Source organism: Tympanuchus pallidicinctus, unplaced genomic scaffold (genome assembly GCF_026119805.1).
Source record: "Tympanuchus pallidicinctus isolate F22 unplaced genomic scaffold, pur_lepc_1.0 scaffold1, whole genome shotgun sequence".
NCBI lineage: Eukaryota > Metazoa > Chordata > Aves > Galliformes > Phasianidae > Tympanuchus > Tympanuchus pallidicinctus.
The window spans coordinates 72,558,078-72,585,539 of NW_026294618.1; the positions used below are offsets into that span (position 1 = coordinate 72,558,078).

At 36.5% G+C, this 27,462-nt stretch overlaps 1 protein-coding gene across 6 annotated transcripts in view; it reads left to right on the forward strand.

Moving 5' to 3' along the window:
* RYR2 (ryanodine receptor 2) overlaps window positions 1-27,462 on the forward strand; it is a 341,086-nt gene that overhangs the window by 94,505 nt on the left and 219,119 nt on the right. For 5 of the 6 annotated variants that reach the window (XM_052696134.1, XM_052696150.1, XM_052696179.1 and 2 more), the window contains 2 exons: window positions 4,473-4,577; window positions 22,179-22,199. In XM_052696134.1, the coding sequence (XP_052552094.1) occupies window positions 4,473-4,577; window positions 22,179-22,199 (126 nt within the window). The remainder of the gene's footprint in view (window positions 1-4,472; window positions 4,578-22,178; window positions 22,200-27,462) is intronic. The other variant, XM_052696160.1, reaches the window with a different exon arrangement.

Consider the following 27,462-nt stretch of genomic DNA (forward strand, 5'->3'; position numbering starts at 1 on the left):
GTCACTGGCCTGATTTCAAGAGCCTGATAATTTTTTTCTTTTAACAATCTTGTAAGCTTTACTTCTGTCCCACATCTAAATGTCTTTTAATGGTAGCAGCGAGTTAGGAATTTGAAATTTTCTTGGTACTTCTGTGTATTGATCAGTTCTAGTTGCGCAGTTTAATATTTGTACCTTGTGATAAAACAATTATCAAGAGAAATGTGAATAAAAATCACTAGCAGCCATCATTCAAATGGCATTAGGTTACACAGCATGAATTGCTTAGGATAGTTCAGAAGACGTTCAATCATCAAGATGTGTACTGATCAGTAAAAAACACAGCAGGGACAAGTTGTTTCTGTATATATGAGGAAAAGTGCCAAAGCTCTGTGATAATTCTCACACGATGATCAAAATAGTTAAAAAGAAAAATATAGAGCATAGGCTCTATAAAATGTTAATTTTTAATCCTTGTAATTATTTATAAACCAATTAATTATTTGAAAATTCTTCATAAGAACACAAATACAGAAGCCTTTATTTGTGACTACTTATGCAGTGTGTTCTTCCTGTGCAAGAAATGCCTGTTAAATTCACTGAAAATTCAGTTGAACTTCTTGCCTGCTTACTGGTTACAGTACCACATGTCGCTGCAGCTATTTTTAGTTTGTTTGCCTTTAACTAGAGTAATTTAGAGAAACATGAATTCTATTTCAGATACTGGTGTTAAAGGAAAACTAAAAGTTTATAGAAAAAAATTGCAATGGAAAAGCATGTGAGCATCTTTAGGAACAACGTTACTTGTTGATTATGTATTGTACCTCAGTTGAAGACAACCTTTTAAAGTTGCCATTACAGATTGGTTAATTTGAGAGAAAAGATGTAGACTGCATTTGATGGAACACTTACAGTGCATGCAGCGTGGTGCAGGTAAATAATTCCTGCCATGAACTTACTTGATTTTTTTTTTTTTTTTTTAAATTTATATGAAGCCTCATTAGATTAAATTGCATCTGTAAGGCTGAATTGAATAAATATGTCATTGCAAAATGATTTGCTTCTCATCCATCTCATGAAATAGTAATGTTTTTATTGAAGGGTGTTGATGACTATTGAGGTCACAGAGGAGAAATAAGAGTAACTGTGAGCTTAGAAAAACAACTTGGAAATTTTCAAATAACTAGGTAAAAGAATAAAGCTGAAAGTAAAGCTGCTTATTTCTAGGGAAGGAATTATGTTTGCTGATAATATATAATACTCTTCAGTCCTGTACTAATCTTTATGTGGCAGAAATTCTGTTTACATTTGCAGGATCATATGGACCATATAATATGAGCAAGTCATATGTTATTGTGGATTGGTTAGCACTGTGTGGCGCTCAGCGTGATGATAGGGAGACTGCATTTTAAAACAACCTCTTAGTTTCGTGGTCATCATACTACGTCATGCTTGTAAATAATTCACTCAAAACTGAAAAGGTGCATAATGGAATGCATCCAGTATCCATGATTCATACGTGGGTTGGACTACAGTTACAAATATTTTAAAATAGCATTTCAAAAGCTTTGCTCATAGCACCTTTTTAATAAAGGATATGATTATCTAATTTTAAATCTGCCTTCCATGGAGTAAAATACAATTTACTCTGCAAATATTAGTACAGAAAATGAGCGTACACAGGAAGAATAAAGAATTCCAAAATTCTCTAAATCTAGTAATTACTTCATTAACATGGAAGCTTTAATAATTTAATGTGAGGATTATTTTACTTTTTTTTTTTAGTTTTGCAGACTGTAATGTGCTGCTGCAGACAATGATGGAGTGTCAATAGAAACAGTTAATAGTTATTATTTTTTCTTCTAGCAGTTCTGAATCTTCTTTTGAAGTGCTAGGTTCAGATCCTCATTTATGTTAGTAACATTTTTTATCAAGCTGTTTCCTTGATAAAGAAGATAGAAGAAGAGAATAAGATGACAAAGAATGCAGATGATTATCAATATGCTTATTTATATCTGTCAATTTTTTTTTCCATTTGGTCATCCTTTTCAGTATGAATTATCTTCTATTTGAAATTAATGATTAATATCATTACACTGCTGAAAATTTCTAGCTGGTTACAGGTTGCTTTGGTATTCATTAAAAGCATACATCAGTGCTTGGTTGTTCAATACACAGCACGATGTTTTAAAACTTTTGATAATTTAATGATGTATTTATAGTCTGTCAGAGCAATTACAAAGCTACTTATTTACTTAATTAATTATTAATCTTGTCTGTGCATCTGACTTGTTCTGAGAAAAGTCTGTTATTGCAAACTTGTTGCTATAGCTTCCTATTGCAGCCCTCATACTATGTGGTCACTTTCAGGACTGGAAACTAAATCCACAAGATTTTTCTTGAAGGTATTTCTTCCATCAGAAATGTTAGACAGCCATATGCACCAGAGCATGCCTTTATATTAAATATTCCATTGCCTGTGAGGTAACGTGAAAAACAAGGTAAACAATCTGAAGACTGCCGAAGACTATAGATTTTTTTTTTTTTTTTTTTTTTTAATTTAAATTAAAAAAATAACTGGAAGAGGCTTTTCAGTACAGATACCTTCAATCTCTGGTGATATATCAGCTGGGAAACTCACCTCCTATATCCATAGCTTTAAAAGCATCACTGTTAACATGGGCTGGATTGAGATGGGCAGATCTGTAACTCTCTGAGCTAAATACATTGTCAGTCCCACATGTGTGGCGTTTCTGTCCTAGCTATGCCTGTGCTACAGTTATTGTACACAGAATGCAGCCATGCCTTGGATCTTCCATAAAGCAGTTGTGGGTGAGGAACTGCCAGACAGGAGAAGTGTGATTCAAATGCTCACTGCAGTGTGTCAGTAGATGCATCAGCCCTCAGATCTCAGAAGAAATATGTCCACGTCACTCCCTGAGGTGCCAAAATGTTCCTATACTAAAATATGCAACTAACATGGAATGAAAAGACAAAGCACATTGAAAGTTTCTGGAAGCAAGAAAATGTGGGTAGGAGTTGCATTTTTGTCTATTAACACGTGAAAAGATAAGATCCTCACATACAGTCTAATTTTTTCCTTTGTTATCTTGTAACTTAGACATTCCTATTACAGGCCTGTTAGAATTTTAATAGCAATTTCTCTGATTGTCTGGATGATTAGCTTTTGAGAAGCTTTTTTTTTCCTTTTTTTTTTTTCCAATCACATCAAATATGTGTTTTTTTTTTTACAAGACTCTTGTTTTAGCCCACGTGCAATAGAATATGGAGAAGCATACAGTCCTGAAAGGCTGTGAAGGTAGTGGCTTAGCCTTGACATTCACTGACTTATACTTTTGCTGCAGAAAATTCATTTTGACCTGGAAACCATGACAAGGATGAAATTATGTACTACTAGTAGCCTTACGACTCAATATTGTCTCCTTCACAATCCAATCCCTTTAGAGGCTGAGAAAAAATATGAGACCAAGAATAGAAAGCTAAAATGAGGAAAATAATTAAGAAATTTTCAATGAATAATAATTAGCATTGTGAGGAAGATTTCTTCCAAGTTCAGCAAACATCTGAATTGAATCTGAATTGAAAGGGGTTGTGGATGTGCACAGTGATGTTCATTTACTAGTGCTTGAATTTTCAATATTGTCATTGTTATTTTGTCCTTAATTTCTGCTGTTGTCTATGTTGTAATTTGCATTCAATACTGTCGGCCTTCTAAAAGCTTTCTAAAGATAGAAAGCTGGCTCTTATCTTTACTTCCATTATACAATAACAGTGCCTTGCTGGTGCAATCATGGAAAAAGTTGTGTTGAAATGAATCTTGGAGAGGTCCTGTCCCCTGATTAGAGCAGGTAACCTTATAAGCTGAGGAATATAAATGATTAATTATTTGAGCTCTGAAGTTAGTTGCTTTTGGAATTTTCGCAGATAAGTTTTGAATGCCACTGAGGGTTGAAATTTCGTTACTTTTGGTGGCCTTTGACAGTGTTTTCTACTCTCAGGATGATTTTTTTTTCTTCACCTAATATGTAATTGTAATTTTCTTTGGTAAAACGTTACTCTGCTCCTTTTCCTTTCATGAGCATCTCCAAGAAGAGTCTGGCTCTATTTTCCCTATAAACACCCATAGACTGATCTGCAAGATTCCCATTTCCTCTCCTTTTATTCAAGCTTCCTCAACCTTTCCTCTGAGTATGAGTGCTCCATCTGTGACTGTCATGGTGGAACTCAGTGCAGCTTCCTGGTGTCTTGTATCAGGAGGACCCAAACAGGATCCAGCACCTCGGAGAGGAAGAATCGATTCTACTCGCTTGCTGGCTGGCAAGTCTTAGCTGTTGCAGCCCAGTATGTGATGATGGCCTCAGACATGTAGCAGATCTCTTGGGTTTGCTGAAATTAAGAGAAATTAGGAGTTTTTGAAACTGGCGTTCAGCAGACCTATCACTAATATGATATTACATTTTTGCTCCATCTAGAATGTGCCACCTGACTTGTCCATCTGCACCTTTGTGCTTGAGCAATCTCTGTCAGTACGAGCCCTGCAGGAAATGCTGGCTAACACAGAGGAGAAGGCAGAAGGGGTAAGTCTATTAAATCTTCGCTGTATTTTTCATCTTGTAAAATGCAACTTCTTTTTTTGTGACTGACACAAGCTTCTAGTGTAATGTATTGCTTACATTTAAACTTCTTCCTTTGCTACAGAAATAGTCTGATTTTGTGAAGTTCTGAACATTTGCAGCTTGTGCTGGAGCTTGCCAGGATTGTAAATACCTAACCTTTTCAACATGTTTCAGATCAGTCTAGAGTTACAGGAATGTTTTTATTCAGTATCCTACTTTATGAGAAATATGAAGATGGATCCTCTGTTTAGAACCGTTAAGATTTTTTATGAGTTCTAACTGTAGCAAGTTAGACTGTCAGATGGTTTTAAAATGACTTTTGGTATATGCTCATGTTTACAGCTGAAAATGTAGCGTTAGTGAGTCTCAGTGGAAACTGACACGTTTTTGCACTCTGCGGAAAGAATAATGATAATTCTTTTTGACTAACAAATAGCTGTTTACAAATAAATCATATTAGTATTACTTTTTGTTCTCTCTTGTATAATTCATTTGATTTACTATGATGTAGTTTAGTGTTCCTCATACATGCTGTATTAGTAGTATGAATGCTATGCTGCAATCCAGATCCTTCAAACAGTAAGTGGGAAAGAGTGACATGGGAGTTTTCGCTGTAGACGCAAGAGTTTATCTCTTTCACACAAGAAAGCTGACAGGAGAGAAGCTTGCCCCTGGTTGCTAGGAATGCCTTGAGAAATAAACTTTAAACTAACATACAATAGTTAGTCCCATAAAATGCTATGCACTAAGACTGAAAAAAGTTATTTGGAGAAGGAAATCTATGAACATTATCTCATGGATGATCCAAAATGTGTACTGTCCTTGGGAATTAGTTCTCCAAAAAAAGATTGACTTCATCAACGGAAGAATGAGAAGCACATTTAAAGAAGAGGTGGTCCCAGAGTATGCAGATCTGTCTTTCTTTATGCAGTTGGAAATGGCAGTTGTACTGAAAAGTAGTGATATGTGATTACTGGTCTTCTGAGACACACACAGGAAAGATTAAGCAAAGTCTCTGCATGTGTTTGGTTATTACCTTTTTACAGAGTGGTTTACTGTACTCTCAACACCTATTAAATCCCAATATTAGCAGAAGGTACAGAGCTACAGCTATACCAACTCAGATAGCTGGTGTTCACTGAATAATGAATAGGTTTCTACAGCAGATTTTGCCTAGCTTCTGAACAAATACATTAGCAATCTGCCTGTGTGTCCTTTGCATACTGATGTATTGGTATTAGAGGAGAATAACCTCATAAAGTATGGCCTGTATACTGTCAAGGTTAAATAATTGTCAGTGCAGTTATTTATCTTTCTAGTAAGTCTCTGGAAGCCAGAAATAATGGTAATACTGAATCTAAGTTTTCTGATAAATTAACAGAACTGACATTTGATGTGTGCTTTCTATCAAAAATATATAAATATGAATTGATATTTTTCACAGAGTAGTACTTATGTAGGCAGACTCATACTTGATTTAGCATCTGATGACTGATATGGTTACTTTAAGTTTTGTGAGAAGTAATTTGTGCATATATCTGAAGCTCTGTATCTTTTTGGTGCAGTGTCGATTCTTATTTAGACCAACACTATTTTCTATCACTTAGGAGAAAAAAATATAGCAGCTCCTTGAAGAATTGTTACTGTAATCTGAATTCACTATGAGTTCAGTTTTCTAGTGAAGAGAATTATGCAAAGGGAGGTATTTTCAGTCCTCTGTTACTTTTCTTTACAATAGAAATCAGTCAGGCTGATGTGTTTGAAAATTATCTTTCTGCCTTTTTGGGGAGGGGGTAGTGTTTCTATGTTTATTACACATTATATGTGCTCCGTCCTAGAAGGTGCTACAATCTAGGTATTATTTTTTTTTGTTATTTTGACTTAGCTTTTGAGGACAACTTTTCATTACTAGGAAAGTAGGTGAAATGTGAAAATGGAAATCCATAGGTTTTATAGAGCTTTAAAGACTGGAAAATCTCCAGGCCATTTGTTCTCAACATTACCGTTAGATTTTAGTTAGTCCTCTTATGAGCCCACTTAATTTTTTTTTCTTTGAAGCAAAATGGGTAGGAGAGGCTGGAGAGCAGCCCTTTGGGAAGAAATCTAAGGGCTATGGCTGGTAGCAAGTTCAACATGAGCCAGCAGTATGCCCTGGCTGCCAAAAGTGCCAAATGTACCCCCCCCAGTGCACCATACCTGCCCTGCCACTGAATGAGGGAAGGAGTTGTTCTGCTCTGCTTTGCTCTGTGTGGCATCGCTTCCCACACTGAGTGCAGATTTGGGTGTCGCAACATGAGGACATAAAACTGACAGAGAGAGTCTAAAATTCCAACCCACTTGCCATGGGTAGGGCTGCCACCCACCAGCTCAGGGTGCCCAAGGCTCCATCCAACCTGCTCTTAAATGCCTCCAGGGATGAGGCATGCACAGCTTCTTTGGATAAAATGTTCTAGTGCTTAACCACCCTCTGAGTAAAGACTTTATTCTTAACATCTACCTTAAATTTTCCCCCCTTTTGGTTTAAAACCATCCACCCTTGTCCTATCACTATCTGTCCGTGTAAAAATATTCTCCTGTTCCTGCTTATAAGCTCCCTTCAAGTACTGGAAGGGCACAATGAAGCTAAACATTCCCAGCTTCATAAGAGTTGCTCCAGCCTTACAGCACTGTGGCCGTTTTTCAGATAGAAATACCAAATTTTGCAAAATTCTCCTTCAAGCTACAAGTTTGTATTGTGACCAGTGCAGAACTTCGGAAGAAAAAGGTATCTGGACATATTTGACGTGGGATAAGAGCAGGTGTTTTCTTAGCCTCGGTTGCTTCAAGAAATGTTTCATACTTACTTGTCTAAAACTTTTTCAAAGCATCCTCAAGCAAAGGTATTACATGACTGATAATCATTTTAAAAAATTTAGAGAGGTGCGCAATTTAAAATAAAGGAAATGTAAGGTAGGTAGCCTTCATAAACGCTAATTGTAGTAATTCTAGATGAACAATTTTTCATGTGTATTTTATTTTATAAACATCACTAGAAATGTTTTTCTTGAAGGGTAAATGAGGATTCAAAACACTGCTACTGTCTGTACTTGCCTAAGTGACTAGCTTGAACTTTCATTCTATTCAGTGTGTTTATTATTTGAAACAGATCAAGGAAGTTTTGGAAATTATCTGAGTAAATACAGGAAATTAGATTAGCTGGGTATTTAAAGGATATTTTTCTTTAAGCGAACAATCAGAAATTCTTGCATATTTTATTTTGTCTAGAACAGAAACATGCCTTTTTTTGAAACCGCTTAAAAACTTAAAAGCTTTTGATTTGTAAAGCTATATTCGCTTTGGTGTTTTCTGAAATATGTCCAACAATTTTATGATATAAGCAATACACTATTCATTTGCCATGGTATATCTTTTACATTCCTGCATGATAGTGCTTGTAATTTAGGGCAGTGAAATGTGAAGTATCTGGGTTGTATGCTAAATGCCAACAGCTAGTTGAATACACTTTATGTATCTGACATATATAAATACACGTGGTATGTGATTTGAGAGGTGTTATATTACACGTTTTCACTGAAGTGATAGGGAAGTCATGGTATATTTGGTCATTTACAGAAGCTCTAAGTCTTTCTGTCAGCTCTCTTTTTCACTATGATCTACCAAAAGACCAACAGGTGCCAAGTCATCTTAATTTTCTTGTATTATCCAGACAAAGCAATAGCAGGAGCACGAAGAGCGTGAGAAACCCATCTGGATGAGAGCTTCATGAACTCCTACTTACTGCTCTGTGCTGTGTCCTGCCATCGTGAAGCATGCACATGGTCTTTTCTTGCTTAGGCATATATAGAAGAGCATGAGAATGCTATGGTTTTTTTTTTTGTTGTTGTTTTTTTTTTTTAATATCTTTTTTCTTTCTTTTCAATTTTAGCATCAAAATTCATCTGCTAATGGGCAAGCTTCATGCTAAATGAGCTGCTTACTAGTAACAATCACAGATATTTTGGAATGTTGTGTGGGAATGATGTTTTAATGACACTGTCAGGAGAGATGTCCCAAATTTGCTTACCTTATATTGAGCCAGATTTTTTTTCTCTCTGATGTTTCTATGCCCAACTGCATCAAACAACAGCATTTTGTAGATTGCTAGGAAGAGCATACTGCTGAAATAGGGATCTCTTTGCATGTCATTTGTAGCAAGAATGTGAATGTATAAGTAATTTCTCTTTTGTGAGTGATACCATATGCTATGTACAAGGGCTAGAGTGCAAGTAATGTCTCCTATTGTGTTATGGTGGCCTGTGATGTCAGAGGCAGATGGTGGTGGTATGGCAGTAGAGGTTGAAACTTCCTACCAATATTCTGTTATATTTTGCTGCCACGTGACAGATGGCAGCAGAGAGGCAGTCTGACAAAATGACATCTGACATTCAAGTGTGAAGCAAAGGTGTGGAAATTCCCCCATGCAGAAAAAAAATGGCACCCAATGACATTCACTAGTACTTGCTGAACATTTGTGAAGACCAAAGAGCGGATGTGAGCTCCCTGAGATGGTGGGTGGGGCATTTGAGCAGTGATGACAGCAGATTTTGTAAGGCTCTTGTTCATTACTGGTGAAAATACATTACTGGTGGTGGTGACTATGTTGAGAAATAGTGTTTTGGAATTAGCCCTCTCAACTAGTGTTATTGTATCTGTATCTGTTGTAGTATCCACAGTAATAAATAAGAGGCGTTACTGTTGCAGTGACCCCTGTGTTATAGTAAGCCAGGATTCTGTATAGATTTGTTGCATGTTTATATTGAGATGATTTTAAGCAGGAAATTCCCCTGTATTTGTTTTTGACCTTTGTTACATACAAGAAGTTGACTATCATTTCTGATGCCCATTCATTTTCTTTAATGACAGTGTTGTTCATATTTATTCAAAATAAAAGGTAGTGTTAAATCGTCTCTTACTTTACTATGGATTGATCTTAGTTGCCATTCTGACTTCTGAATTCTTCTATGTGGTTTTGGTTCATTTCTTTTTGCGTGTTTACTCTTAGTATTTGCATAGCAGCTGTACTTAGTAACTTTATGCTGTTGAGATTTCCTATGCTTTGCAGCTCTGTACCAGACATTACCTGCTTGGTAATGAAAAGGTAAAGCACTGTCGGTGCTGGTGCTAATTCCTGAGGAATATTCCTACATGATTTGAGGAAGAGTATTAGAAAAGTGAAGATATCTTATTTCACTTTTTCTGCCTGAGTGAAGAAATATAAGTGCCTTTAATGAGTGTTACATGATGACTTTGTACCAGACGAACGTGCTGCAGTTTGACATTTTACTCTTTGCCTGACAGATTTCACTGCGGTGATTTTCATGGAGATTGTAGTACAGAAATGTAAGCGGACTTTTGTTTGCAGCTTTTGACTGGTCCAGAAAACTTCCTGATGATAATTACCAGTCCTGAAGTCAGAAGGATGATGTACAGAGCAATCTTATTAGAACATTTTAACAGTGTTGCAATGGGTTTGAACAGTGTTGCAATGGGTTTGATGAACAGGAAGAAAATTGCAGCCAATTCAGCTCTGCCATGGAGGTAGAATGGGAAAGCTATATGGTTAGTCACTTGGGCAGTGGTATGAAGATGACCCCCCAGCCTTTCCCAGGAACTGCAGTTTTACACAGCTTCAAGGTAGCTGAGGCACAGAAACTGAAGCAAGAATTGCTTTAGGTTCCAAGTGTGCCTAGGAAAGAAACTGAGAATATCTGTACTAAAAGCACTTAGGTGAAATCAAATGGTGTGCATGCATCTGCCATTTTGATGTAGTGAGCTGCCACGAAGACTGCTGAGAAATATTGGCAGAGAGATTAGTAGGGGTAGCTCAAGGTGTGCAGTGAGTCTCTCAGTGTGGGTAAGAAAATAAGTGCATTTTCTGCTTCTCTGATTTTTACCAGTCAGTTCCCTTAGGTATTATACCCTTGCCATCTATAATCTCTAGCTAGTTAATATAAATGATTGCAGCATACTGATGCCAGTCAGTAAAGATTCCCTTTGAAGTCTGGGAGTAGGTGGGTTTCTTTTTTTCATTTGTTTTGTTTTTAATACAAATTTTAAGCACAGAGAAATTGTAAATAGGTTAATTTTTTCGTATAGAACCACGCAAGTTGTTGCAGCAGTATTCTACTGAATTGCATTTGGAGAGAATAAAAGATAAACTCTCTCAATTCCTCCTATTTTGTTGCTGTTTCAGAGTGCTGAAGATTATTTCGCTACACAATCCTATGTAAAGTTGAAGTTAGTTTATTAAAGCTACTGAATAATTCTCTAAATAAGTCAACACAGTAGGTCAGTCTAGCTATGAAATTACTGCCCAGCATGTGAATTCTAATTGATCATTTTATTATTCCTGGTTTTGTGTGTTTGTACCTCAGGACTAACTTGTCCAGGTGCAGAAGTCTCAGACATTTGCATGCACTTGATGGAAGTTATACACAGAATGTGAAATAGTGTTAGGATCAAGTCCCAGACATCTTAAACTCGACTCTCAGATTTGTGTATATTTCCATTTTAATAAATCTGTGCTTTGGAGTCTTCAGTGTATTGATATTTCATTGAGTGTATTGATATATTTCATATATCAATATAAATGTTGATATTGATATATTGTAGAAGTTGAATGAATATTTGTGAGATTAGTATAATAGTAATGTACTTATGTATAGTAATTACTAATAGTAGTGTAGTGTTACATGGGCTGGGAGTGTGGAAAATGTTAATGGTGTCTGCAGTGCTGTGTGACAAGAAAGTAGTCTGCTATCAGGCAACTCCATAGGATTTCAGAGCAACTGCATCTGGAAGATTACACAGGGGATTAATTTCTTCTCTTGAAATGTGTTCAGTGTGCTGATCCTCCAGGAGATATCATACCAATACCTTCTGTGTTGATTAGTAGATTTTCTTAATGTAGCTTTGTTTCTAACTCTCTGCAGAGTTCTACACCTCGGGGTACTTTTAGTGATAATGATACTATACAGGCATCATTGGCTTACATATTGTTCAATTTTGAATGCGTATAGTCCTCTCCAAAGGGGGTCGTACTTGAATGTCAGCTGCATGTGAACCATCTGAAAGAATGGTGGAGCTAAGTCTGTGAGTCTGAATAGTACTGGACAGACAGAATTGTTCATGTTGGAAAGGACCTTTTAAAGGTCATTTAGTCCAACTCCTATGTAATGAATAGAGACAGCTACAGCTAGCATAGGTTGCCCAGAGCCCTGTCCAGCCTGACCTTGAATGTCTCCAAGAATAGGATATCCATCACCTCTCTGGGCAACCTGTTCCTGCACCTTGCCACCCTTATTGTATAAAACTTCTTCCTCATATCCAGTCTGAATCTCTAATCTTTTAATCTGAAGTGATTTCCTCTTGTTGTTTTCTGACAGGGTGAAGAGTCTGTCCCCTTCTTTCTTATAATCCTAAATATAGAATAGGAAGCGTCAAATTTTTGGAAGAAGTAGGGATCATGTCCATATCACTTGTGTGTATTGTCAGGTTTGGTGATAAACCTGTGTGGTTTCCTGGACAGTTACCACTGAACAGTTCTAGATATCCTCTGTAGTAATGAGGATATACATGTCTGTATGTCTGCAGCTCCCAATGACAAAAAGAAGTTTGTATCCATGGTGGCTATGTCACTAGATGAATCTTTAACGTATCAGCTAAAGCGTCAGGTACAGTGAAAGAGAATGTTAATTCACACCTAAGCATTTTTTTATGAAAAAATGACATGATGCCCAGCCATTCCTTAATGACTAGGTAGTGTTGTTTTGCTGAAAAGATTTGTTTTCAGTTTTTGGCAGGTAGCAGTGCTGGTGAGCCATCAAATAGTTTTCTTTCAGTAGCAATGTTAAAGCTACTGTTACTGTTAAAGCTACCAAAAGGCTCCCAAGCAGGTGTGCCAGTGCGCTTTCTGAGCTCTGTCTGCTTATTTGTCAATCAGTTTTCAAAGTGAAATTTAAATCTCTGCTTTTAGAAAGAACTATCAATATGATAAGTGAGAAGGGGCATTATATCCCTTCATTCATTGTTTTTGTAAAGCATTTGATCTTCAGTCATAGTTTCTTTATTTATTATTTTTTAAAATTTTATTTTGAACCAGTTTCTGAGCTTTTAAGGGTTGTCCTCTCTTTTCCAAGCTCTTTACTTTTTTCCATTTTTTGTTGATTAGATAATACACTGGCCTTTGGTCCGTCATATAATTGTCTCTCCATGAATAAATATAGATAACTTTTTTTTTTTTCCCCTTCTATGTGGTGGTAGTGCAAGTGCTCTTCTTACTATTCTTTATGGAAACAGATTATGAACTAGACAGAACGGAGAAACTTAAAGCCACCTCCATTGCTCTTTTTAGGCTTCTAGCAGTATGCTTGACTTCAGTTGGGGCTGAATGTTACCATCTCCTTCCAATCTAATTAAGTTAGGTTTTGAAGCCCTACGCAATTGTACTTGTACTTCTTGCATTTAATACTTTCTCCGTGTGATACTTGTGGTGCTATGGAATATGTCTACAATTATGGCAGTACTTGCAGCTCCCTGTCCTGAAGCAGTCTTTTGTAGCTGCTAGTCCGTAGATAAACATACAGAGATCTCTTAGTGCTCTTGGAAGAAAATCGTTCCTAAAAATACTGCAGTGAGTCACAAAAGGTAAGTGTACATACAGGGAAGAAAGAGAGAAACGTGGTTTAAAAAAAAAAAAAAGAGAAATGTGTTTAAATTCATGTAACTTGGTGTATGTGTTGATCATTTAGGAAAAAAGTTTTCAGTCAACTTGGTATTTGTATTTCTAGTAAAATTTCATTTTTATTTGTTAGCTTAAAAAGCAGTTTACTGTGAATAACTCTGCTTCAGAACTACTTAAGCATTTGTCCAAACTGTAACTGTCAGCAGCTGATGCATACTCTTGTTGGGAAGAGTTTCAGATGAGGTGAATATTATAGCCCTACATTCTTTATATAAAGTCTTGATATTGCAGTCTTTTGTTCTGTTTGAACATAAAGAAACAAGAAATATAGGAAACACACTTGGAAACACACTTCCTTCAGTAAGGGCACCGAGAGATGAAGGCCTGCCTATTTAATCCATTCTCAGTCATAAGTATGCTGGCATTTCTGAGAGGAGAAAGAGTGCATATGGTAGATTACTAAAATATATCTTTTGAAATCCCAGTGATTACTACTACTATTTTTTCCCCTAGTGAAATCCTTATCACTTCATAGGTGGTTTAAGGATTTTTTTGGCTTAATGTAAAACAGTAGGCAAAATAATACCTCAATATAGGTATCCCTTTGGGATATTGAATAGCTGAAGTGAGGGATTAATGGAATAAACTGACCTGGTACTCTTCATGGTAAAAAGCTGATAATTTCTCCAGTTTTACAGTGCAGCACAAAAATTGACCTTCTGTGCGAAAACACTTAGGGATTCATTTTTGACATTTGTTCTTTTCTTCTCGCTTCCTCCTCTTAGATCCTTTTGCTCAGAAAGTCTTTCAGCACGGACAACTTTGCTAACATCCTGAGGATTTGGAGGCTACAAATACAACCATTGTTTTGAGTAGCTGGGGAAGCATTTACTAAATTTTTTTTTCTTTTCATAATTATTTGCAGTGTATTTAAACCAGTGTTGTATAGGTTTAACTGGTCTATTGACTCAGTCCAGACTGTGAGCAAGATTGGGCTAATCATAGAATCAGAATAGTCTGGGTTGGAAGGGAATTCAAAGATCATCCAATTCCAAACAACTGCCACGGGAAAGATTGCTCAGGACTCCATCTTACCTGGCCTTGACCACCTCCAGATTCAGAGAGAAATAAGCATTTTCTACTAAAAGGAGACTGGGAAAGTGGTGATTTAAGGCAGTAATACAGAGTCATGACGTTCACTCATCTCTAAATGAATACTTAAGCAAATTATTAGCTAAAAGTTTAATTTGTTTTGCAGCTTGATGTTAGCAACTTCTGTTGCCTCTATGCATACTTAATCAGGTTCTTAGTATAAGAAGTGTTGCATATTTAATTATTTGTTCTTTCCAGTATAAATCTGATCCATGGATTTCAATGTATGATAATGAAAGACAATTTTCAGTTTCTTTTTCATTGGAATATTTTTTCTTATTTAAAGTTATTTTTATTTTGTTCCAAATTTCTTTTGATAAACATCATTTCCTACATTTATTCTGTAATTTTTGATTTGCTGAGTGCTTTCCATGTCTGCTGGATTGATAGTGTTCTTTTTTTTTTTTCCTCATTATTGCTGACAGAAACCTGAACTTTAGAGCAGGGCTGAATGATCACTGTTCAGGCTGGTTACTGACACTAGTACTGTCTGATTTTTCTTTCCTTTATTAGTAATGCTCTGGAATGTCATTGTTTTGCTCTAGATGTCACAGCATGCCTGCCTTTCCACTTTTTTTCCTTTCAAAAATCAAATCCCTGATCCAAAATAATTATGTTAGCATACGTGAGGAAAAAAATGATGAAAAATTGTTTCTAGACAACATGAAAAAATAACCATAGAACAAATACATTCATTAATTGTTAGTGAAATGTTTCAGTTATACTGTACTAAAACACTGTAATTAAATGCTACGAGTTTTTCAGATTTCTGCATTCATTAAATCCATGCCAGATCTTATTAACAGAACACAAACATTTGGTTGCGCGCATTACGTGCCTGTTCTATCTAAACTGCATCTGCCATTAGAAAAAAAAAAATTTACTTTGCAACCTCTAAGCCAGTACTTGACAGCTTCATTTTTCAGGAAAGTATTGTCTGCAGATACCCATCAGTTACAGCAGAGTTCCAGGTGAATTGCATCTTGGGCTTATTAACTCCCATCTAATCATCCAATCATGGCTGATTAATCATTTTTCCTGGTGCCTTATTTTAATAAAACCATTTTTCTGTGCTACTGACCAGCAAACTGCTGTCTAGTGTTGTGTGGTGTAGTCTTTGCTGAAGGATAAGAATATAACCCTCTTCCACAGATGTGAACACTCTTGTATGAAGGAATCATCACATACAAGTGCCTTGCATCTGTAATTCTGTATTTCTGTTTAAGAAACAGGGAAAATTTGTGTTTCCTCACAGAACTGAGTATGTTTCCTGTGCTGCAGAAGAGGACTGGATGCATTTTGGGAAGGGAGAGTAACTATGTCTGCTGGATTTTTAAGTCAGATAATCTCCAGTTGTGGAGCTCTGACTTCATTAATTACTTAGTGCAAGATAACAACACATAGCATAGCTGTTATTTTCTCAACATGATATGGGGAGTAAGTCCATCTCTCATGAAGATGGAAAATGGTAAGCCTCCCTTTTTCTTAATAGGTATTGATAAACCAATTTCTCAAGTGCTTCCCCCAAAAATGCTGAAAATCAGGAATTAAATGTGCTCCTGACAATTAAAACTCTCTGGTTCACAGAAAGCTTAGTTAATAAAGCATCTGTAATCTGAAAATAGTTTGAGATGGGCTCAAAATGTTTTAAAGTTTGCTAATGTGACTGGAGGTTTGAGTGTGCCTTCAGTAAGTTTAAGGTGACACCAAGTTGGCAGGAAGTGTCCATATGCCTGCAGGTCGGAAGGATCTGCAGAGGGATTTGGGCAATCTGGATAGCTGGACTGAGGCTGATGGGATAAAGTTCAACAAGATCAAGTGCTGGGTCCTACATTTTGGCTACAGCAATCCCATGCAATGCTACAGGCCTGAGGCATGTGTGGAAGAAATGGACCTGGAGGTACTTAAGGCTCAGCTGAACATGAGCCAGCAGTGTGCAAAGGTGGCCAAGAAGGCCAATGGCATCCTGGCTTATATCAGAAATAGAGCTGGAAGCAGAAGCAGGGGAGTGATCAGCCCTCTGAGTGCTGTGTTCAGTTCTGAGCTCTCCTCCAGAAGAAAGACATAGATGCCTCGGAGTGTGTCCAGAAAAGAACAGTGAAGCTGGTGAGGGGTTTGGAGCACAAGTCTTGTAAGGAGTAACTGAGAGAACTGGGATTATTTAGTCTGGAGATGGGAAGGCTCAGAAGATAGCTTATAGTGCTCTACAACTCCCTGAAAGGAGGTTGTGGCGACGTAGGGATCAGCCTCTTGTGTGTGACTAGTGAATAGCCTCAAGGACTAGAGGGAATGGCCTCAAGTTGCACCAACTGAGTTTCAGGTTGGACATTGGGAAAAATTTCTTCTCTGAAACAATGGTTTGGCAGTGGAATAGGCTGCCCAGGGAGAGGTGGTGGAGGCAGAACCTCTGAAGGTGTTCAAGAAATGTTTAGATGTTATACTGAGTGACATGGCTTAGTGGGGAAATAGTGGTAGTAGGTGAGTGTTTGGGCTGCTCTTGGAGATCTTTTCCAACACTAATTATTCTGATTCCCCATTTAGGAGGAGTCAGAAGGGAATCAGAAGTTTTGGCTCTTTAATTTCCTAGCACTGAAAGCCAGAATGCTTTCTTTTTTGATAAAATACAGATGCAGGAAGATAATTATTATTTTTTAAATGAAACTTTTAAGCAAAATACAAATAATATCTTCCTATTTCTGCAGTTAGATTATTTTTATTGGGTTACGTTTTGTCTAAAGATGACAGATGTAATTCACTGAAATAACAAAACAGTGAAGTAGCACTATCCTTCAGAAATTCATAGGATAAGTCTTCTCCAAGTCAGTGGTTAGTCGTGAAAACAGTTGGAGCTGTTACGTCCAGCAGACAATGCCTGCATAGCCCCACCACAAGGTTTGCCCTTCTAAACTTTGAATTTGTGTAACATAAATTCCTAGTGCAAAGAAAGAAGAGGGGAAGAAAGGAGAGAAAGAAAAGATCAAATCATTTAATGTATCTGTGAGCATTTATATCAAGCAGATGAATGAATCAGCTAGAAGTAGAAAAATTTATGAAAAGATAATGTAATTTAGAAGCTCATTCTACTTAAAGTCTTGATTTTTCCCAGATATTTTAGAGATGCTGCAGAGCTAACAGGAGTAAAAGTTCTGAAGATAAAGCAAATACTATCATTTTCTGCTCAGTGTAGCTTATTTAGTATCAGACATAACTGTTAGCAAGCCATTTTAAAGGAGGCAAAGAAGAATAAGACTTGGCTTTGATCTACTGCCCTTTGATCAAATGTAAGAGCTGTAAGAAATCAAGGAGTGCATGCACAGTATTTTTGCATTATGTAAATCCTGAAGGAAAGGCAAGGACAGGAAAAAAAAATCATTATCTATTTCATCTCATTTCATCTCACAAGAATTGTGACAAGCAAATATTTCTAGCCTGACATACATGCTCCCCTTTTGAGTGTGCTGTGTTTGGAATGAGAATATATTTGGGATAAGAATGCTAGAAAGATGAATACTCTTATCATCCCAGACAAGTTTGCTGTTTTGGAAATAGATGGCAGGCCTTTTTCCTATCTTAACATAATCATTGGATCTGTAATGTGCTTAAGTTTTTATTCCAGGATGATGGTCAGTAGAAACTGACTCTGTGACAAAGAGAAATTCAATTCTCTCTTTCCAGTTAACTTTTCTGATGAATGTTGCATCGGGAGTTGTTGCATTGTAAACCTAGCAGGTATATAAGCACAGCACTAGAAGTATTTTGTATACAAAAATCTGCAATGGAAGATAGTCCAGAGAAGAAGAGAGCGTGCATCATCAGTTACCTTGTTGAATACTAAATGCAGGAAATCAAGGTGAGCAGTGAAGATAATCAAGTATTGTAGCAGAAATGAAGACCTTATTTTATCTTACTTATTCTGATTAGAGAATTTTAGGCAGAGGTTTTGCTCAGTTTCCTCAGCTGAGAAATGCAAAAACAAACAAACAGACAAAAAAACCAAACCAAATAAAAAACAAATAAACCAAACAATCCAAAAGAAACAAACAAAAAAGGAATCCCCAACCAACAACGAAATAACAACAACAAAGCCCCTAAGTAAGTTACTTTTCTCATAAGAATTTCCTATTCCTTTCAGAAAAATGTATATAAGTGTAGAAGAAGATGCAATGTGTGCTAGCTGGAATTCATTGGTTCAATGAGATTATTTCAGGTTACAATTCATCTGTGGATTGTGATAATGTATGTGTTACAGTTTTCACAAATAGTAGGTAATGTTATTAGCCCTGCTCAGCTAAGGATCTATGCGATGTGGAGCAAAGTTCCTTATTGTTTTTGCATGCTGCTCAGCAAGATGAAAGGAAACAATGTACGAGTCAGAACTGAATGGTAGTCTGCTGTGTAAAGTTTTAAAGTAGCTGACTTTTCAGCTTTGTGCACTGCTAATGAAGGGTGCTGTATGAGCCCATGCCAGCACAGTTCTGTGTAGTGTGAGTTTGCTTCGTGTCAAAATGTAATAAATGAGTCTGTGAATGATGCCTCATAGTGGTGGAATGATGCCTCTCCGTTTTGTTCATAGCTCCTTAGACAGTAGAAAAGAGGGGTAAAAGAACTACATTCCTGCTGTTTTAACTTATGTCTGGCTTTTATGTCTGGTTAATGTAACATTGGAGATGTGCATCTCACAGTAAAAACTCTTGGAAAACCAGTCTTCCAGATTGGATTAAATGAATATAAGATGAACACTTGGCTGGAAGACTGGAGTTGCTGCATACCTCTGAAGGGAAATCAGCAAATGCAGATCGTTGAAGAACATGCAAGTGTATGTAGCTAAAAGTATTTTGAACTTAGAACGTTTGTTTTTCCTGAATTTTGTGAACATTTGTTGAACCTGTACTGAGAAAAGGGTGGATTCTAGTCTGTAAATAGAATAAAATAGAATTATTTGAATTGGAAAGAGACCTTTAGAGTCCAACTCCCCTGCAATGAACAGGGACACCTACAGCTAGCCCAGGTTGCCCAGAGCCCTATCTAGTCTGACCTTGAACGTCATGAAGAATGAGACATCCACCTTCTTTCTGGGCAACCTGTTCCAACTCTTACTGTATAAAATGTCTTCCTTATATCCAATCTAAATCTCCCATTCTAGTTTAAAACCTTTTCCCCTTGTCCTGTCAAAACAGACCATGCTAAAGAGTCTATCTGCTTCTTATAGCCGCGTGTTAGATACTGAAAGGCTGCCATCACATCTCCCTTCTCTCCTCCAGGCTGAACAGCCCCAGCTCTCTCAGCTGAAGGCAGTTATCAGTGTGAAACTGAATCTGTATTTAGAGATTCTGTGAGACATCTTTTTGCTTGTTAACTGAATTATAGGTTAAATCTAACACAAGTACTAGGATGATGTGGTTATTGTACCTTTCTGTCTCTATTCATGTAAGCTTTACACCTATTTTATCTGCATTAGATCTTGGTAAGAAGTAGTTATTTTTAGTTGAATGTACTTCAGCAGGAATTTCAGGGCAAGAAAATACATTATCTAGTCATGCTTATAACTTTTTTCCCTGTTAAAAGAGAAGTCCAAATACCTTGAAGTTGGCATGTCTTCCAGTATAAGTTCCACAGAATAAAAGCTAACAAAATTTTAATTATGTATATCACATAGGAAAGTTTAGAACTTTGGACAAAGTGACCTATAAGGAAGAAATGTCATCTTGTGACTTGAGCAGTTGGAAAAGCACTCTTGTAGACGGGTAGAGAAAAGTGAGCACACCTGGTTTGGGAGGCCTCTGTAGACGCACACAGCAGAAGGATGGAATGTGATGAAAGCTGGAAATGCAAGATTTTATTGTGGTGTGCATTGTATTAAGTGGAAGAGCATACTTTCAGAGGTAGATTGCTTTGGATTCATATATAATATTGTATTTTCATAATTACTGTAGGATTTGGCAACTGTACAAAATTGGTTCATGTGATTGTCCTCAAGAACTGCTGGGTGAAGGTGCCTTTGGCATATGTCAAAGACTATTGATACCTCTTGATATTGATATATTGATACCCTTTGAAGGTGGATATACAAATATAGATACAGCGTGCACATTTATAAATACTTGACAAATACTGCACTTGACTTTTGAACCTAACTAGAGCCCACAGAAGTAAGCAGTCAATCCAGCAATTATAAGAAAATTTATTGTACAACTAATAATGCTCAACGAGCCTTAAGAGGATTATTTCTGAAACTGATTGTGGTTGAACCGTTCATTTAAATTTTGGATCAGTAGCATTGTTGCACAGTCAAATTGCCTGTGATTCTGTATTCATAACGCATACATAATTTGGACAAAAGTCGTATGAAAGTAAATAATGTAAAATAAATTGTAAAAGTAAATAATGTAAAATAAATTTTTTAAAACACCGGGTGTTTTTTAGAAGAAATTTCTGCAACTGAAGTTGGTAATTAAACTCGTGGAACTCCTATTATAAATCTGAATGCAATTGACATCTCACAGGAGAGATAGGAATGATCAAATTAAAAATCATAACAAGTTGGTATTAATTAGCTTACAGGTCAGATGGTGTTTTCAAATCTTTGAGTATGAGCAGAACCTACTGATACGTAAATGTTTTAAAATATAAAATGAGAACCATTGCACTTTAAAGTATTAAAGAATGAGGCAATATGCTTTGAGTAATGTTATTTTTAATAGATGAAAACTGAATTCACTGTTTTCTATTGCAGTAATTTCAGAAGCATCTGGAATCCAAACAGTTTGTTACTTTTGATAACGTAGTACAAATTTTGAGTAATTTTCTTTTTAAATTGTTCCAAATATATGTAATATGTGCTCACAGAAGGTCCACATATACCTGCAGCAAAACCACTGAAGGCTTGATATGCCTCAGTGTATTCTGTATTAAATCCAGAGAGAAATCTACTTCAGATCTAAATTTTTGAGTATTTAGTAAAGTACTAACTTTTTAGTAGGTGGAATTTGTTCTAGTTTTACTTAGCCTTCCTGATACTACATGATAGTCCAAATAATTTTTGGAGAGAGTAATTTTAAATCAGTTTATTTAATAAGCATGAAAACAGGTTTTTTATCACAAAATCTTAAGCTTTCAGAATGGTTCTCTGTTATTGTCTGTAGGAAAATGAATGACATTTTGGTTTCAGTTCTCTGTTCTTCTATTTTCTCATGCTGCAGTCTGTTGAGTCCAGGTTTGATGTTTGTCCCCTAATTGTAGGTTTCATATGTTTAGTGTTCATTAAATTCACAAACCTTGAATAGCCACCACTAAACCTTTTCAAGTAAAAAATATTCACTTTGGAATATTATTCAACGGAAGATGGAGAGGTGTTTTTTGTGAAATTGTTTTGTAATTTTGTCCAGTTGCTAGAGAATACAATGTGCAGCTACTTCAGCATCAGTCTTCATTTACTACCCCAAACTGAAGTTAAAATGGACATTTTGAACTACCAGAATTTTAAGTGTTTCTCATAAAATAAAGAGCAAAGAAAAAATTGAGCCTCTGAAATTTTTAAGAGAAGATGCCAAAACAATAGCTTCTATTCATACATTTTCTTTAATGCTAGATACATTTCCAAGGAAGTGAAACATAAAGTTCAAAATAGACTTTGATATGGTGTATTTAAAGAAAGAGATTTACTGATTTCTTGCTTTTTCTTCCTACAGCTAGTTGATGTGGAAAAATGGGTATGTGATTCTGTCTTTTATTCACTTGATCCCAAATGTTTCATGTTGCCACTGAGTCTAAGCTGTCTGTTTTATATCGCGTGCTCATGAATTTCCAACTTGCTTGGCTCAAAAAGAGAGGCAAATACAAGGCCATATAAGATGTGATCATTCCTGTATTTTCATACCAAATTTCATGCTAACACAATGACTTATCCATTTAAATTAGATCTTAGAACTCTGCATTACACTCTTGTGGTTGTCTCTCAGCCTTGAGCCTTGCTGTCTAGTGTTATTACTCCATTCTGTTACCCACCTTGTCTTTTCCAGTACAGACAACATAATCCTAAAATGCATGACAATTATTAATACTAATAAATAATGGGTGATACTGTTTCTAACTGCATCTGTTATATGTACTAAGTATTTTAGATGGAGAACAGCTGCTACAGAATAAAAAAAAATCATAGATCACAACAATTGAAGTCAGAACACAGTTCTCAGATGGATGTTTTGCTAGGAGCTTTCCTAATGTGTCTTTGTATGCCATGCATATTTGTGTGGACATCTGATATAAATCCCCAATATGGGGCATGTTTTCATACGTTTCTCTCAAGTGTAATCATAATGTGCATATGTATGAGTTAGTAGTCATAAAGGTGTGCGTAAAATTGTTTGTTCATGCTAAAAAAAATAAAGGAAAAAAAAGATAAAAGCCTCTCTGAAAGCTTGGACCATGAAAGGCCTCTATAATTTCTTTGTATTTAATTTGCACTGCACATGATCAAAAATCACTCAGATATCCTTTGGATTATTGCCAATTGCATTGCTAGAGCACTGGTCTTACTTTCTTTTAGCTTGTGTTTATAGAATTTTAACCTGTGGCAATTACATGTTTACAGCAATTAGTGAATTAAGTTATAGCTTGCTTGACATGCCTGTAGGTAAGTACATATTTTAAATGATGGCTTAAGATTTTCAGATCTCTTTCTACTAGTGTGTCTTCAGTTATCTATATCACTGTATATACAAATGCTTGTGGTATTTATTAATGAGTAAATGAAGTGAAGTTAATTTCAGTTCATTATATCAGTATGCTGGCATTATTCATGTTCAGTGAATCAGATATTTTTTCAAGACCAGTATGGAGTCACTTGGAATGTTTTTTAAGCCATAATGGTTGTTAGATTATTTTCTCATTTTGTCCAACATTTTAATTACACCTGAGAGGACTTGATTCTACATCTTCGGGTTCTCAGGTTTTATTCCTAGGAGCAATTTTGCTGTAAAGAGAAAACCAGCATAATAGGGAAGTTGAATAATGTACCAGTACATACAGTTCTCGTGCTCTAATATAGCTTGTTTTTTTGACTGAAGTATGTGAAGTATTCTTGGAAAATACCTGGATAAATACAAGTGAGATTTGCCCCTTTTTTTTTTTTTTAATTTCAGAATTTAGAAACATCAGAATCTTATCCTTAAGAAAGGCTGCTTTGCAGAAGCGCATTCTAAAATGAGTTCTTTCCCATAACATCAGAGCTAAATATTTCTTTGCAACTTGCATGAGCTGAACTCTTTTCTTAGTTGATCAGTTCAGTAATCCAGACAGCCTCCTATCTGATGCAGCTGAAGTGAGTGCTGGCTTTACTTCAAATATGAAATCATCTCATTTCAAGTGAGCCCTCATTTGCCCTGTAAGGCAACTCTTAGCACTCTCTGCAATTCCAGATGATTCCATGGTAGCTTACATACTGAATTAATCCAGAATGCAATAAAGTGACACACAAAAACTAAAGATGCATTTTAATAGAGGTTACTAAAAGTGGCAGGGTGCTGTCTGTTACACAGATGATATAACAGCTGATTTCTGGTCAGTGAGGTTAAGTACCTTATTTTAACACATGCAGACCTCTTCCAGTGTAGAATGTTCAAAGTCTGTTCACTTATGTCTGTGTATCTATGGACACCCTGAGGCCCAATCCCAGAGCCTGCCAAGTTAATCAAACTTAATGCAAATTAGCGACCAGATCAATAACTGAGCTTATTGCAAGCAGTTTCATGGATTTAAGCTTAACTCCCCCACCTCTGGGTTGTTGCTGCCTACAGAATCTGCTAGTGAAATTTTTTATAATAATTTTTCCAGTTCTGCAGTTCATCGCTTCAATTACTACCATTTTTTAATTTTGTCCCCAGATGCTTATTCCACGTTAGGAACAAGAGTATTGAAGCTATTTTATGGAAGAACTAAATGAACTTGTTATATTCCTTGAACTTCTGTTCTTTTCCATTTTTATTTCTGCTGGTATGCTGTTAGTACCATAGGTCTGCTTTAGCGCAGAATCAATCATAGAAGCATAGAATGGATTGGTTCAGAAGAGAACACAAAGACCATCCAGTTTCAAACCCCCTGCTATGGGCAGGGTTGCAACTCACCTGCTCAGGCTGCCCAGCGCTCCATCCAACCTGGCCTTGAACATCTCGAAGGATGGGGCATCCATAGGTTCTCTGGGCAACTGTTCCAACATCTCACTGCCCTCTGAGTAGAAATTTCCTCCTGACATCTAATATGAATCTCCTCTCTTTTTGTTTCAAACAATTCCTCCTTTATCCTGTCCTCATCAAACCATGTAAAAGTTGATTTTTGTTTTTAAGCTCTAAGTGCTGTAAGGCCACAATGAGGTCTCCCTGGAGGCTTCTCTGTGCCGAACAAACACAGCTCTCTTGGCCTTTCTTTGTAGGAGAGGTGTTCTCTCTTAACATCTTGGTCGTCCTCTGGACCTGGTCCATCAGCTCCACATCTCTGTTGTGCTGGTGGCCCAGGCTTGGAGGCAGTACTCCAGGTGGGGCCCTTGTGATAGCAGAGAAAGAGCGGTACATACAATTGCCTTCTTCTCCCTGCTGGCTACCCCTCTTTTGATGCAGCCATCATACTGTTGGCTTTCTGGGCTGCAAGCACATTGCTGGCTCATGTCAAGCCTTTTATCCACCTCAAGTCCTTGTCTGTAGGGCTGTTCTCAATTATTTTCCCAGTCTGCATGCATATCTGGGATTGCCTTAACCCATGTGCAACATCCCGCATTTGGCCATGTTGAATCTCATTAGATTCTTTTGGGCCCACTCCTGAAATGTGCCCAGGTACTTTTGGATGATATCCCTACCTGTTATTGTGCCAGCTGGAGCATTCAGCATCATTCATCTGCAAACGTGCTGAGGGGTTTCTCTTTCCCATATTGTCATAAAGATGCTAAAGAAACCAGTCCCAAGACAGGCCACTGAGGAGCAACACTTGTGACTGATCTCCACCTGGACATAGAGCCATTCTCTTCTGATACTTATAGCGTGGCAGATTTCATGATTTTAGATTAGATTTTAGGCATATGACATCAATCGTTCTTTCTGTCATCCTAACTCACAAATAAATGAGCTATTTAAGTCTCTCTTGAGGACAGTAAGGATGTGGTGTTAACAAAAATATTTACAGATTTTGGGAGCTATTATACAGTTTTGCTCTTTAGATTTTTGGTTTGCACTTCCAATATGAATTTCACCTCAATTCCTGGACTTTCTAACTATATGGAAAGAGCATAATGATAATATTGTATTTAATCGCAAGCTGCTGTTGAGGTTAGTGCCTCTTAGTTGAAAGATTCTCTCTTTTGTACTACTGTTGTAGAAATTTGCTTACAAGGAAATGTCAGACTTTGACTCAAAGCTATTAAAAAATATGGAGAACATGTAAACAAAGTGTAGACATGTAGCTTCAATTCACGTTACTATTGATACCTGGAACATAGCTTGAAATTCTCAGATCTGTAAAATGAGCTGCAGGAAAAGTGCCAGGGCTATGCAGTCAGATACATAGGTAGAAATCCTACCATTCAATTAAAAGAAAATTTGGTCAGATTTACAGTTTGCTGTGGAAAGAAAAAAGTTTTTTAAAAATGTTTGTATCGCTTTCTCTAGAGGTATGAATTACACCTGGACTGCAATTAGATCTACTAAAATACAGAGTATACTAAGTTTGGAAATGTAGATGTAATTGAAAATACAGCAGTAGGTGTATTTTTTTTAAACAGTCTTTCTGTAGTTGCTACATTTGCTATCACTCTGATTAATGATCACAGATGTGCAATGAATTACTTTAAATGGCACTGAAGTTAAGTATCTGTTTATCTTCAATGAAGCTTTGTACATTATTTAAGTCACGGTGCAAGTCATGGAGGTAATCCTCTTGCTGAATGCTCAGAGTTTAATACATCTGCAAGTGTGGCATTTCTGTAACACTGAGTACTCACACAATCTTTTGTGCCCAAATTTTTTAAATAGTATATGCAGCTGAAAACTGAAGTTATTGAAATATGAGTATACAGTTGTCAGTTGGATTCAGTTACCAGTTCTATCTCTCAGGATAACTTTTAGAGAAGATGTTAATATTAGAGAAACATGTTTGTATAAAACTCACAGTATTTCTTGAACAAGTCATTATACAGATTTAATGCTGTCTTTAATGACTTCAGTCATCAGACTCTCACTGATAGTAGTTTGATGGAGTTCAGCGCAGAGACTTTTATCTGTGGTTCAGGAAGACATCAGAAGTCCAGATGTTACCTTACTCATTGGCTTCTAGGTGCTCAGTTGAGAAGCTCCAATGGATTCTTGAATTTGCTGTAGACAGTGTAGAATTAGCAAGTTATTTAAGCTGGTATCTGTAGTCAAGACAGAGAATCTGAAGCTTCTATTGTGTATTTTCACCCCTAAGAATGGCAGCTTATTAAATATTAATCAGATTAGTTTTAGAAATGTCTCTCTTCCTTGACTAGCTGGAAATTATGTAGGGCAGATAAATCACATCCTTATTAATTCTTAAGACTTAGTTTTCTTTTCTTGCATGTTATACTGGATATTGCATACATTTGTATGCTTTGTAAGGATGTATATAATGCAGAATTTCAAACGTAAACATGACCAACCTCTGTCAGGAGTTGAAATTCGCAGATTAAGAGATTTGTGTATAGCTAAAGATTTGGGTCATCACAATTTGATCTCTTCTTTTACTTTTAGCTGATTATTGTTGACTAGTGTACAACAATCCTTTGTTGTACTTGATGACTGTATCAGTCTGTAATTTTAACATTTTGGTGTCAGTCTTTGGTGAACAAAACCTTTCAAGAATAGTGGATATTGGAATGACACCAAGAAATTTCAAGTTATAGGTCTGTTCTCTCTGATTAATTTTTGAGTATGAAAACTGTGACAGCATGTTGAATTGCAAATGTTTTATGTG